Below are 15561 nucleotides of genomic sequence, written 5' to 3'. Positions count from 1 at the left end.
AAATATAATAATTTTCTTTACCTACACATATCAATATTATGGATATTTTGTAGGTATACATTTGCTAACTTGTCACTGGAACAAATCTTCTAGACAAATATTTAATCACTCTCCTAGAGTTCATGTGGATCATGGTATTTTATCATGAAAACTACATATGTTTTTATTTGTCCCTAGTATAATGACTTTATGTCAAAAGACATCAATATGAATATTTGTACCTTGATTTGCTATTCCTTATCTCATCTCATAACTTAACAGTCGCTATGACAAGCGAGAGCATAAAACCAGTAATAATTAGTATGATAATTAAGTTAATAATTATACATATATTACAATATACAAATATAGTTTTTCAGCCCAAACTCAGGGTTATTTTAGTAAAGAATAAAGGTCAAATATGCCATCAAACTACACCCGATAATGCAATTAGGCCGCCGAACTTTTAAAAGCTACAGTACAATTGGGTCCCTGAACTAACCAATTCTATTCAATTAGTCCAATTTGAGGTTTATCAGGTGGTTAGCAGGTTACCCCAAATTTAAAATATTTTTAAAAAATTATTATTATTTAAAATAATTATTTAAGAAGATAACTTCTTCGTCTCCGGCCATGTAGACGAAGATAACTTTTCTTCGTCTCCAGCCAGAGACGAAGAAGATTTCTTCGTCTCTGGCCATGGAGACGTCTCTATGGCCGGAGACGAAGAAACCTTCTACGCCTCAGGCGGAATCGATCGGTTTTTTTTTTTTTTTTTGAAAAATTGTAAAAAATACCCTTTTATAATATGCCAATTATCAATGTCACTTCTGAATTATGAGTGGTGTGAATGTTGCCCTTCAATTATTAAAATGGTGCACATATAGCCCATCCCGTAACGGACCTGTGGTTCCCCACCACATGACATTGCCCGGCATTGATCGTTGCACAAAATAGTGATTTGAAAGGCGAAGAATTCAGACGGCCTCTCAGTTCAGTTTATATATATATAATAAGAGGTAGTGTCTGTCGGTGTTGGTTCTACTTCAATTCGAACTTTCTCCATGGAAGCATCGTGTCAGCGGAGCTCTAATCCCATGGCTCAACAAGAACAGGAAGAGGAAGATGAATGGGTTTGAAACTAGTACCATTTGATTGTATTGTTGTTTTCTTTAGAAAAAGTCATATCTGTTGTAGCTAGATTATGATGATTCCATGTTTTTTTGGCAGATAAACAACATATACGTGAAGATAATTAAAACTGTGAGTGAGTTTACAGATGTATAAATTTGAAAGTGTCGAAGAACTCAAAAATTGTTTATTATAATCAATCAATTCAATTCAATCCAAAATTGAATCATTTATGATTGCAACAACAGGACCAACTACCTCGACCATTTACGTAACAAGCCCCACCAGGAAAGCCTGCTGAAATGCACTTAACGTCGCAATCATTAGGTGGGGTACTAGTGCTACACATCCCTATGCATACCGGTCCTGGCCCTAAAAGCACACGACCATCTTCCATAGCGTTCGCCATTGAACCTGTTCAAAATTTTCATCCACAAATTACAGTCAAAATGAAATTACAAAAATCAATAATAACTATGAAAATCAAATTGTCAGATTACTTGGGTTCAGAGTGAGAGCGAAGGATAACATAACAAGAACAATCTGAAAGCTTTTCATACTGTAAATATTTTTCTTCTGCTAAATACTGATAGGCCGGGTTTATGTGTGTTGGACATCTTAACAAATGTACAATATATATACACGCAAATACACTCTCTCTCCTTGCCAAGATGGTAATAATAATATTTTCTTCCTTTTATAATTATACCAAGAGTTATAATTATACCAAGATGGTAATAATAATATTTTTTTCCTTTTATAATTATACCAAGAGTTATAATTATACCAAGATGGTAATAATAATATTTTCTTCCTTTTATAATTATACTAATAAGATTATAACTAATTCGAATAATAATATTTAATTTAACTTTTAAAAAGCAAATCTGTAATAAGATTATAATTAATTCGAATTCCATAATATTTGATATATGATTTTGTTCATATTAATATTTTCATTATTTTCTTACGTATACCATGGAGTTACGTATAGCTAAACAAGATAAAATTTTACATTATTTTTATGTGAAAGAAAAGATGTGATTTATCCTGGTGTAGTTGTTTTGGGTTTATTTTGTTGACCAAACTAAATGTTTCTTATAAAATAGTAAACTTCTATATTGGGATATACATACCAAAATAAATATAATGGTCTCCAATGTAATCGAATGTAATATGAACAGTTTAATGATTACCAATTAATTAAAATATTACCATAATATATCATATCGAATATTTTGATGATTTAAAGAATATAATTTAATTTTAAAAATGTAAATTTGTAACAACATTTTATTAGTAAGTTCAATGAATTGGTCAAACAAATTGCCTAGATTAGAAATAATTCTACAAATCTGACAACGTAAATAACGAGTTTATACATATAACAAATGAGCAAAAATCAATTTTGGTCCCATGAGTATTAGTAAAATGATAGTTTTGGTCCACATGTTTAATTTCTACCAATTTTCATCCACGACTATGGTTTTAGTACCAATTTCCATCCACGATTATTGTTTTAGTGCCAAAATTCATCACACCGGTCATCTCTATGTTTAATATATGCCGAAATATGAAATTCTTAAGGGTATTTTCGTCCTTTTTAAATTAAGATGCCAATTTGAACATGAATAAAGAGATTTAAGTTTTAAAATCGATCCCAATTCACAGTTCACATCCTCAAATTAAGGTAGGATGAGGAGAAGAACTGTGAATTGTGATCGATCTTAGGGCTTAGCTTAAATCTTATTATTAATGCTCAAGTTAGGATCTTAAGTTGAAAAAGAGGAAAAATACAATTAAAATTTTTAAATTTCGGCAAGCCTTAAACGAACCAGTGACCGGCGTGATGAATTTTGGCACTAAAACAATAGTCATGGATGAAAATTGGTACTAAAACAATAGTTGTTGAAATTGCACCGTGACACTTGTTAAATAAAAGCTATGTGATTTTACTTGTTAATTAAGATATGCACCAATTAAGTTAATTAATTTAAACTCGTTTAAGCAAGTATAAATAATAACTGCAGAAAGCATAAAGTAATTAAAAACACAAAGTAATTGTTACGCAGTTCGGAGCTCCTTCTCCTACGTCTGCGGGGCAACCCACGTCTACCCAATCCACTATAGATGTTCACCAAAAGGAGTATTACAAGAGGTAAATGAAGACGGCCTCCAGCCTTTACCACTACCACTCTTTCTAACACCTATCCAGGACTGACACACGAATACCCGAACAATCTTCACAAGTTGTTTCAGCAGTACCACGTACTGATCATGTAGTACAGATTAAATACTCTTAGGAATTAAATAATAAATCACATTAAAAATCAATATCTTAGTAAATCAGGATAGCTCTCTCAAATTTGTAATAATCAGCTTGGCCACTTCTTCATTCGAACCGCAGCTTTTTATAATCCTTCATGAGCTCCTTTTTTGATCCACAATCGTAGCCATCTTTCTTGCTTTCATTTGTTCGAATAAGTTCCAGCCACATATCTTATTCTTTGAATGCTTCATCATTAACCAATGCATGCTAGCCACTAATTTTGTACACACATGGTCCATAAAAGAAATAAACCTAACAACATTAATTTAATTTAATTCTAGTAAGGCCAATAAATAAAATAGCCAATATAGGGTAAATTATTTTACACTTACAATCTCCCCCTTTGGCATTTTATTTGGGAAAACTTGAGTATCAAATACTTTGGGCAAGAATCAATTTAATTTTATTTATAGCCCTTAGTATAGGTACTTAACAAGACACAAAAAATATAAAACCAAAAAATAACAAATTAAGTTCTTTTTGGACCATTTGTGAATAGAGTACCTGATTAGAAATTCTTCAAGTCTTGGATCACACACAAAAGCATTGAATTCATAGCATACCATATCAAAGATTAATTTGTGCATGTGAGAGAGCATAACCCAAAACATCCATACAACTAGTTAGGAGCACCAAACACTCCCCCTAACTAAAATAATTCTATTATTTCCATACTAACTAGCATAAATACTTCCAAAAATATAACCACTGTAAAAAACCACTGCCAAGTAATTCCGTAGTCATCCAATACTTGAAAACAAAATTTTCAGAAGTGTCCAAAATACTCCAAAGAACCGTAACAATACTTGAAAACCAAATTTTCAGAAGTGTCCAAAATCCAAAATACTCCAAAGAACCGTAATACTCCCCCTTACTCCTAACTCGCCCTTTTTGCCAAATAAATGACAAAGGAATGTGAACATCATAATAGTGGATTAGTTTTACCGTGCAGACGGGGTGCTCGAAACTGAGCCGTCATCAGAATCATCAGTAACAGATATCATACACCAAGAAGATAAAGCCTCATAAGCAATCACATCCAAAATATTCTTCAGAAATAATCTCATCAAGTAGATAATCCAAGAAGAATCCAAATAAGGTGATTAATTATAAAATGAGACCCCAGAGATTATGATAAGCCAAATAAAACGATAACCCAACGAGATAATCCAAAAACTGATAGAGTCCAGTAAGAAAATCCATACATACCCAAGAAGTCCAATATAACCGAAAATACCCAAGAAAATACCCAAGAAATTTGTTCATAAGAGATTAAGAAGAACTCCCCCTCAAAATGTACATCGTGATTGTTTCCTTTGCCAAGAATTTCACATTAGCTTGAAGCTGTAATTTGGACTCCATAATAAGTTATTTGCTTTGTTTGAACCTGCAGAAGATTTTAAAACAAACGAGAGCCCTAGAGCCATGCACACGCAACTTGCAAACAACTCAGTAAAACACATAAGAAAAAAAATTCAGGAATTTTCAATTCTCAATTCGAGTCAAACAAATTATCAAATAAAACAGTAAGCACATTCATGTAAAGCAAGCCAAAGATTCAAAATAAGTCAAATTTAGACACAGACACATATGAACCAAATTTAGGCACAGATTCAGGCCAAATATCACGGAAAACACACAAATAAACAATTAAGGCACAGATAGCGCAGGAAACACATGAATAAACACACATACGGTCATGACCGGACCAAACAAACCACAATCACATAAACATAAAGTAACACAAGAGAATAAACACATTAATCAATTTGCACCAAATTAAACAAATCAAAAAGAACACTTTAATCCATGCAAATTAAACGAGCACTTTAAAGAGTAACCCAGGCAAATTAAACGAACACATTAAAGATAATGAATCCAGAATGATCAAATGTACCTGATGTGTGAATAAGTTCAGAGATACACACATGTAGAAGTGGGAATGAATAATTAATGTTCAATTTTAAAGCCACTCACATAAAATAAAAGACAAAATTCGTCTTAGGCACATTTAAAACAGAGAAAAAAGAAAATATATATATATATAAATGGCAAACGAAGACTGCGAAAGAAGATTGCCAGTAAAAAAAATTGTAACACATTAGGATTCTCAAACTCGGGTATTGAGGTAATACCAATTAAAGGAGAAGAGTTAGAGTGTGTACCAGCTTCCTGAGTGTTTGAAGCCTTCAAAGTACTTACGGTCAGATTGAGTTTCCACATCATCTAAATGAGACACCTTCCTCTTTTCTGCAGTACCTGAAACAGGCAGTTTCTCCTTTCCCTTTCGGGAAGTTTTAGACAGAGGTACAATGATAAAGGGAACCGAGTCTTGGTTAGGTGAAACAGAAATGGGCGCATGTTCAGACTGAGTTTTAGAAGCAGAAAAAGTAATGGGGATTGAAAAAGGCCGAACAAGACACGGGTAGAACATAAACATGTTGTGCAATATTACGAATAGCAAAAGTAGATGGCAAGGAATTCACCAAATCAGATAAAGCCACTAAATTATCAGTTCCTCTGGGTAAATTGTGAGTCAAAGGATCATAAGGTTCACCAGGTAAAGGTAAATTTCGAATATCAAAATTATCATAAGATATGGGAGACACGAATTGATCAGGCAAAGAGACATTAAAATCAATTTTTCTAGATGACGATTGATAGGGCACAGTGTCTAAAGGAGAAGAAGAGGCAGGAATTACCATTGTGAGGAGAGCCGAGAGACACAGGTTCTGGTAGAGATGCATCTGAGACAGCGGTTGTCACAGGAGGAATTGTCCAGGGTGCAGCGGAGATGTGGCGAGCCAGGGCAAGCATTTGTCTATGTTCTTTGTCTGTGAGCCCTTCAAGAAGAAAAACATCCGATTTGATTGTGGCAAGAACCCTATCAGTAGCTTCAGGAGATAAGGGAGACTCGGCATCTATTATTTTGCGAAAAAGATTCGCCCTTTCAGATGGAGATACAAAGGAGAGAAATGAGTTCTCCATTAATGGGAGCTTCGAAAAGAAACAGATGGCGTGACGGGTAGATGATGAAGAAGACGAAGGAGTGTTGTCTCGGCTAGGCTTAGTGGAGGTAATAAATGAGACAAAAAAAATTTAATTGTGAGGGGATGTCTTCTAAAAAGCCGTGTAGTGATAGGATGGGTAGAAGGCTTAGGTGATAATGCAGGCTATTGAGTAGGAGTAGGAGAGAGAATATGTGTTTGTCTTGAATTAGTCTTCTATATGTAACACACAAAAAATAAGATGGGAGTATATAAAAAAATCGAATATCTGAGGATGTGAACAATGGTCGAACCACCCTGTTATCCCTGCATTAACACTCACGTAGAAAAAAATAACTGTTAAAAAAATAAAATGAAAGAGAAAAAAAAAATTACCTGCGCGAGGAAATTAGACAGTAAGATTGCCTACGCCAGTCACCTGACCTTTGACACCGTCACCAAAGGTAACTTCACCTTTACTGGTATTTACGTTGTTCAGGAATTTGACATTTCCTGTCATGTGACGGGAACACCCGCTGTCAAAATACCATTTCTCTTCTCTTCCTGCACTTTTAGAGTGAAACGAAACAAACGATATATAATCAGTCTTTTTAACCCAAACTTGTTTTGTGAAAGGTTGTATGTTCTTGTGCCTGAACTTCTCGATTCTTTGATCCTTGTAGAAATAGTAGCATTCAGGTCTGGTATGACCGCGTAACCTGCAATAGTGACAAACAGGATTATATAGTTTATAATGCATCTTATTTGCGCTTACTTTACCATAGGGGCGTTTCATAGTGCTGGATTCAGGGATGTCATCTGGATCAGGTCCAGATGCTTTGACAAATACAGTCTTATCTTTGGAGTTACTGCCAGTGAAGCCCAAACCAAATTTTGCAGAAGTTTTCCTGCCGGAATCAAGAATCTTATCGAGTGTTGAAGTGGTATCCATCATTTGGATTTGTCGTTTGTAGGTGCTGAGCTCCTGTATCAAATTCTGAACTTCTTGTTGGAGTTTTGCTTCTCGGTCAGCTGCTTCCTTAAGAAGTACATTTCTGGTTTATACTTCGCTTTGAAGTCTTTCCTCTCGACCTGCTGCTTCTTTAAGCAAAACATTCCTATTAACTACTTGATTTTGATATACTTTATTTGCATTTGTTACAATCTCTATTTCACTAGCTAGCTTGCAGTTCATTTTTCTTAAAGCTTCCCATTTGGGATACAACTTATTAAATTCAGCTTCAAAAGATAAAGCATTTTGTTCCACATCTTCTGCAGAGACATAGTCACCACCTTCTGAGTCTTCAACAGGTTCTGAACTGTCTGTAAATCGTGCCGTAAATGCAACAAAATTACCCGAAATTTCCTCGACATCTGACCCAGTTGGTTCAACGTCGGGCTCGTTATCGCTCCAGGTAATGGCTGACATAGACTTTTTGCGTCGAAGATAGGTGGCGCACTCAGCTTGTACATGTCCAAATCCCTCGCATTCATAACAATTGATGCCTTTGTTGTTGGACCTTTCTTTGGATTGTCCTGGACGTGAGACAGACTGTTTGGCATTTGGCGCCCCTGTCCTAGGTGCAGTCTTGAATGACGTTGCTCCCTTTTGTGAATTTCTGTTGTGTGTGTTTTTGGATACCTGTTTCAAAATTTTGGAAAACTGTTTAGTTAAGAACGCAACTGTATCATCACTAGTTTCATCTGTATCGGTTACTACATTATTTTCTTCAGCGGCAAAAGCAATACTTTTTTGTTTTTTCGTATGATCAGTTAAAATCTCCATTTCATATGTTTTAAGATTTCCCATTAGCTGAGTAACAGATTTTTTTCTCCCAGCCATCATGCTCTTGGATGGCTGTGACTTTCATTCGGAACCTGGGCGGTAAAGATCTCAGTATCTTTTTGACGAGTTTCTCTTGCGAGAATGGTTCACCAAGGACCATTGCGCGATTTGCCAGTTCCTGTATGCGAGTATGAAAGTCGATGACTGTTTCATCATCGTTCATGCGCAGTTCTTCGAATTCTGACTGGACCATTTGCAGCTTCGACTGTTTTACAGAGGTAGTTCCTTCGTATGTTGACTCAAGAGCCTCCCAAACACCTTTAGCTAAAGGAATACCTGCAACAATTGAAAACTGGCTTTCATGCATAAGAGAATAAATTGTGTCTAAAGCCTTATCATTGTTTCCTGCATTGGTTATCTCTGTTTGAGTCCACTCAGTCTCTGGCTTAGTGACTTCTGTTCCATCAGTGCTGGAACTGGGTTTAGTGGGATGTGTCCAACCTGACACCACAGACCGCCATACGGCTTCACCTTTAGCTTTTAGATGCGTACGGGTGCGAGCCTTCCAATATGCGTAGTTGTCGCCGGTCAACTGGGGAAGGACTTTAGTTCGCTCCATTCTGTAACACTTAACACCCCGTGAGATCAAACAAATAAGTAATAAACAGATAAATAATAAAAGCCGCTGAAGATATGGATTCAAGAGGCACGGAATCGCCAGATCGATAAACTAATAAATTAAGTCTACAGGCTCTGATACCAATTGAAATTGCATCGTGACACTTGTAAAATAAAAGCTATGTGATTTTACTTGTTAATTAAGATATGCACCAATTAACTTAATTAATTTAAACTTGTTTAAGCAAGTATAAATAATAACTGCAGAAAGCATAAAGTAATTAAAAACACAAAGTAATTGTTACGCAGTTCGGAGCTCCTTCTCCTACGTCTGCGGGGCAACCTACGTCTGCCCAATCCACTATAGATGTTCACCAAAAGGAGTATTACAAGAGGTAAATGAAGACGGCCTCCAGCCTTTACCACTACCACTCTTTCTAACACCTATCCAGGACTGACACACGAATACCCGAACAATCTTCACAAGTTGTTTCAGCAGTACCACGTACTGATCATGTAGTACAGATTAAATACTCTTAGGAATTAAATAATAAATCACATTAAAAATCAATATCTTAGTAAATCAGGATAGCTCTCTCAAATTTGTAATAATCAGCTTGGCCACTTCTTCATTCGAACAGCAGCTTTTTATAATCCTTCATGAGCTCCTTTTTTTGATCCACAATCGTAGCCATCTTTCTTGCTTTCATTTGTTCGAATAAGTCCCAGCCACATATCTTATTCTTTGAATGCTTCATCATTAACCAATGCATGCTAGCCACTAATTTTGTACACACATGGTCCATAAAAGAAATAAACCTAACAACATTAATTTAATTTAATTCTAGTAAGGCCAATAAATAAAATAGCCAATATAGTGTAAATTATTTTACACTTACAGTTGTGGATGAAAATTGTTAGAAATTAAACATGTGGACCAAAATTATCATTTTGCTAATACTAGTGGGACCAAAATTGGTATTTCCTCTATAACAAATAGTAACATAATTATAGGTAGCATTGGAATACTATAATGTCATCATATCCGCACTATCGTCACATGTCATTGTACCATACATTTTTTCAAGAGTAATTAAATTACTCCCAATCAATTGATAGGTTCAATTAAAAAAAGATATTCAATAAAGTCAACCATATTAACTACTTGAGAGATTTGTTGACAAAGAGCGTATTCAAATCACACAACAAACTGAAGTGAGAACTATCTCGCAATGTCCTTGTTTGACAAATCAGCAGTTAGCGGTTAGCGTTAGTGGATTATATTAGTGGATTTGACCAACGAATTATATCAACGATTAGTAAAAAGATATTTGAAAAAATTAGCTGTTTAGATTAACATGTAAAATGGCATAATGGTATTGTTAGGAACATTGTATTAGGATTTTGATGATACCAATGTAATGTAGAAAAGTAGACCCCTAACCTTTAGTTCTTTTTAATCGCTGCTTTCGTCCTAGACGAGAGTTGCCATAACTCCCTTGTAATTCGTGTTAAGCTAGACAAACACACGAAAATGAGTTATGACTAGATGTTAGGGCCTCCAAGGCGAAAGAAAAGACACGAGACATGAAGAACAACGAAAGTCAAGCAGGAGTTGTCAACAAGCACGAAAGGACAGTTTTTGTTAAAGACGATCTTTACCAAGCATTACTTCTCTTCAACAACGAGAAGAATGTTCCACCTGTCTGATTTGACAACATCCTAGGACAATAAGGACTTCATTTTATGGGACACACTTTTCAAAGGCATTAAATGAAGATGTACCATCTCCTGGAGCTAAAAGATAAATCCTAATGCTTTCCATACCTTCAACGGCTAAATGGTACAACCTCATTAATGGAGCATTTAATGCATGAAGCTCCCCGGTCCTTGTCCAATGGTTAAAGGGTTTGAAAATTTCATCTCCCTCCAACGGATGAATTTTCATCACCTATAAAAACCCACCTTCATCAGCTAAGAAGGTGCTGGTTCATTATCACTCGACTTACTCACTTACAAAAGCTCTTGAAAAGTCTACAATTCACTAAAAGCTTTTGTGAACCAGTTTTGAGGTGCTAAGTTACTTGAAGAATCATTTGTCTTACACCTCAAGGAAGTCTTGATATCAGTTGAAGCAATCATATCTCAGAGTCAAGACCTCATCGTTGGAGAATACAAGAAATCATTTTCTACCAACCTCAACTCAGGAGAAGAAGTTGATAGAGGCGGAGTAAACTCGAGGAGTTGAAAAACCTACGAAGTCTGTCCAGCTTAGTGATCAAGGAAGTCTTTGTGTACTTGTACTAAGAGTGATAGTGCAATCCTTCCAACAGTTGTGGAAGAAGAGTGGAGTAGGCAACATTGGCTGAACCACTATAAAATCTCGTGTCCCCTCTAACTCTTTACTTACGCTTTTCTTTTTGCATTCATATCATTCCTTTATTATCATTACCGAAAGTTTGTCTAATTACACAAACTCGTGCAAAGTATCTAAAACAAATCTATCTTATCCGCTGCGCCAAGACACCGAAAGGTGACGTTTAGGGCTTCTAACGAAAAGAGTCTATTCACCCCCCCCCCCCCCCATCTAGACTCTCATCTCATTCTATCGGGACCAACAGGTATAAATATATTTAATAATAATAATAATAATAATAATAATAATAATAATAATAATAATAATAATAATAATAATAATAATAATTGTTTTAAAAAAATAAAACAAAAAAAATATACTTAAGCCAATCATATTAACTACTTGGGGAATTTATTGACAAAAAGAGTATTCAAATGACACAACAAATTGAAGTGGGAAACTAGCTATCTCGCAATGTCCTTGTTTGGCAATCAGCAATTAGCTCTTCAATATTAGTATATATTTAATATTTTATGTCCTAATTTTTATAATTATACCAAGATGGTAATAATAATATTTTTTTCCTTTTATAATTATACCAAGAGTTATAATTATACCAAGATGGTAATAATAATATTTTCTTCCTTTTATATTTATACCAAGAGTTATAATTATACCCAGATGGTAATAATAACATTTTCTTCCTTTTATAATTATACCTAGAGTTAAATTACTTAATCTACAAATCTAATAAGAGCCAATAATGTTAGGCCCTTAACTGGAACAAAAAAAATGTAGGTACTAATTGTTTCTTAAAATGAATGGTTCATATTATTTTGATTTTAGTATCTTTCAATGATTTTCCTTATTTACCCTCTATTATATTATTTTTTGCCTTAAATAACCCTAAATTCCGTTATTATAAACTTTAGTAACAGAATATTCCGTTAACTATTTTTTTATTCTTAACATACCCATTAATTTATATAAGAAAGGTCTTAGGTTCAAACCCCATCCCAATTATAGTTGGCATAATTGGTAAACATATATTATGAATATGTTAAAATGTATTAAAAATATATATAATATAAAATTTAACATAAACTTTGGTCAAATAATTAGCCCGACTAAATATATAGCATTCAATGTTGAGCATCTAAAATTATAAATCAAGAACTACTTTAAAATCATTTGATTTTTCTTGAATTTTTTATTTAAAAAAAAAACAAATTTAGGTTATGTTATTTTTTTTATGCTTAATTAATCTTCTTTTGATTATTTAGAACAAAACTTAATATTTTAATTATGTTTTTGCATTATTGGAATGATTTAAGTCATTATGGTATTAATATTTTTCGTATTTTTTTTTATAATGGTACAATTGTACATTACTTTACAAATATTATACTATTATTTTTTTTATCGGACAAAATTGTTCTTACATCATTGTCAGACCTGCGCGGCCTAACTACAATGTTGTTGATCATAAATATAATTACACATGGACTCTAAAACGGTAGGATCATTTTCCAAATAATTGACAATGTTAACATCCTACTAGCTCCAATTGAACAAGTTTACACATCAAAATTTTATCAATGCATGAAAACTTCTAAAGAAATTTGTAAGTTAATTTTTACTATATCATTATATTAATATCTATTGTAACCATATATTTTGAATTATTTATTATCATCCTCTATTGACAGCAATTGTAGCAATTGTCATGGATAAACACACAAAACAATTTGTCTCAACAAGGAATTGAAATTTTTTAAAAAAATCATTGATTTCATTATTGTTGAGGAAAAGTATGTACGACACTTTATTATTTTTATTAAATTAAATAAATTAGTAGTTACAACAAAAAATAATACATATGCATTTAATTAATTTAGAATTAGATCTCTATAATGCCTTATTTAAAAAATTCATTCATTAAAAAAAATTAAAATATAATTTCATTAGTTATATTATCGTTATTTTCTACAATTTAAAGATTTCTTACCTTCAAATTTATTAATTTATTATATTCACTACATTGTTCATTGTCTTCTTTTTACATTATCTTGTACTCCGTAATTAAATATCAAAGTTATAATACAAAGCATGTTATATATATTTATTTACCAAGTTTTTATCGAAATATAATAAATATTTATATTTTGTTTAATACTTTCACATGATAACCTACGACACACATCTCACAACACATGAAACATATAGGGAAAAACTACCACTACTAAATATCAATAAGTGTTTGTAAGATAAAAAGTTCATATTACAACTAAAATTTTAGTCATATACACAGTAAGGCAAATCTAAAGCTTCTTACACCATAATCTCATTGCATGATGAATCTCTCTATGTTGCACCCTCTCTCCTTGCCAAATGGTAATAATAATATTTTTCTTCCTATTATAATTATACCAAGAGTTAATAACCAAAATGGTCATTCGACTATGTCATAATTACGAATTTGGTCATCGATTATCATTATTACCCAATTAAGTCCTTAACTATGTAATTTTTATCCAATTTAGTCATTTGTTAAATTGACTGTTTGTTGACTGTCAAAAGTGGGATAAAATTGTAATTTTTACAAGTTTTCTCCTTCCTCCCTATTTAGCAGCACCAACCCATGCAGCAATACGCTCCGATCGGCTTCCAAACTTGTCAGTGTCGAAGCAATGGTTGTGCATCGAAGAGCCCAATGATATAATCTACTATACTAATAAGAGCCCAAGAGAGTTAGGCCTATAATGGGTAGAAAAAATGGCGGTCACAGATTTTAATCAAATGAATGGCTCAGATTGATTAAAAGATTGATCAGATTTAAATTTCACACTAAAATTTCCTAAAATACCCACACACCGTTACTAATTCCGTTAAAATTTTAAGAATTGCCGTTAATTCACCGTTAACTTACTCATTGATTTCAATAAAAAAAAAAGTCTTAGGTTCGAACCTCATCCCAATCAAAGTTGGCATAATTAGTACTCTATTTTACTCTTATTAAATTATATAAATAATAATTTAGTAGTTACAACAAAAAATAATACATATGCATTTCTTTAATTTAGAATTATGTGTCCACAATGCCTTTATTCAAAAAAAAAAAGTTATTCATTATCAATAAATTAAATAAGAGAAATAATTTTATTAGTTATATTGTTTTTATTTTTCTTCAATATAAAAATTCTTTATATTCAAATTTATTAATTGATTATATTCGCTACATTGTCCTTACAATGTCTTTATTCAGTGAAAAAAAATTATTAATTATCAATAAATTAATTAAAAGAAATATTTTCATTAGTTATATTGTCTTAATTTTTCTCAAATGTAAAAATTTTTACATTCAAATTCATCAATTGATTATATTCACTACATTATCTATTATCTTTTTTTTTTTGCACTATTTTTCTAATTAAATATAAAAGTTATAATACAAAATAATGCTATATATTTATTTACCAAGTATTTTATTAATACCATGAAAAAAATTAAAAAAATATAATTAATAAAGCCAACCATATTAACTACTTGAGAGATTTTGTGACAAAGAGAGTATTCAAATCACACAACAAATTGAAGTGAGAACTACCTCGCAATGTCCTTGTTTGATAATCAGCAGTTAGCGGTTAGCGTTAGCGGATTTGACCAGCGAATTTATTTAATTATTAACATTGGGTAGAAAAAATGACCGCCAAATTATTAAATCAAATGAATGGTTCATATTGTTCAGGTTTTAATTTTTTTCTTTTAAGATTTTCTAATTTATCCTTAATTATATGATTATCCATTTAACTTTTCCGTTAATTCACCGTTAGTCTAATTTTAATATTAAAATCTAATATAGAATTATAACTACACCATTAATCTAATTCTAATATTAATGTCTTAATAGAACTTAACCACAAATCCTAATGTCGGAATCTCCTCAAACAATATTAGTATATATTTAATATTTTATGCCCTAATTTTTATTTGTTCTCCCTTATGTCCCGTATTTGGTTTCAACTATACCTATACAATTATTTTATTGACAATTATAATCAATCTTGACTATATTATCTTGCATTTGTAAATTTAGAATTACCTATTTAACTCGCACGGGCTTAGCTCAATGGTTTAGTGGGTAGTATTTGGGAGAAGAGACCAAGGTTTGAACCTCGGCGGCGGCAGTGCAGGAATTATGTCCAAAGTGGGCAGATTCCTTGTGCGTATCAGCATTTGGCCCTGTCTGCTGAATCATTGAGTCACCGTGATTTACAACTTCCCACAATGCTCTGTCGGGTAGGAGTGTGGGGGGCCCTTGGGGTTGGGGACTCAACCTTTGGGAGAAGAATTACCTATTTAAATACGCAAATTC

The 15561-nt window shown here is 32.9% G+C and overlaps 1 protein-coding gene and 1 long non-coding RNA gene across 2 annotated transcripts in view; one reads left to right on the top strand and one right to left on the bottom strand.

Annotated features, from left to right (window-relative positions):
- The window catches only part of LOC109176376, an 83164-nt gene that overhangs the window by 48632 nt on the left and 18971 nt on the right, over nucleotides 1-15561 (top strand). Inside the window, exon 8 of the mRNA XM_019325817.1 lies at nucleotides 1064-1112. Coding sequence (XP_019181362.1) covers nucleotides 1064-1112 — 49 coding nt within the window. The remainder of the gene's footprint in view (nucleotides 1-1063; nucleotides 1113-15561) is intronic.
- LOC109176529 lies at nucleotides 1268-1701 on the bottom strand. The gene is made up of 2 exons (XR_002053396.1): nucleotides 1611-1701; nucleotides 1268-1524 (listed from the first exon to the last, which is right to left on the bottom strand). It is a non-coding gene; the product is annotated as an uncharacterized LOC109176529 (long non-coding RNA).

This window comes from Ipomoea nil, unplaced genomic scaffold (assembly GCF_001879475.1).
Source record: "Ipomoea nil cultivar Tokyo-kokei standard unplaced genomic scaffold, Asagao_1.1 scaffold0706, whole genome shotgun sequence".
Lineage (NCBI taxonomy): Eukaryota > Viridiplantae > Streptophyta > Magnoliopsida > Solanales > Convolvulaceae > Ipomoea > Ipomoea nil.
This window is presented reverse-complemented; position numbering and strand designations above follow the sequence as displayed.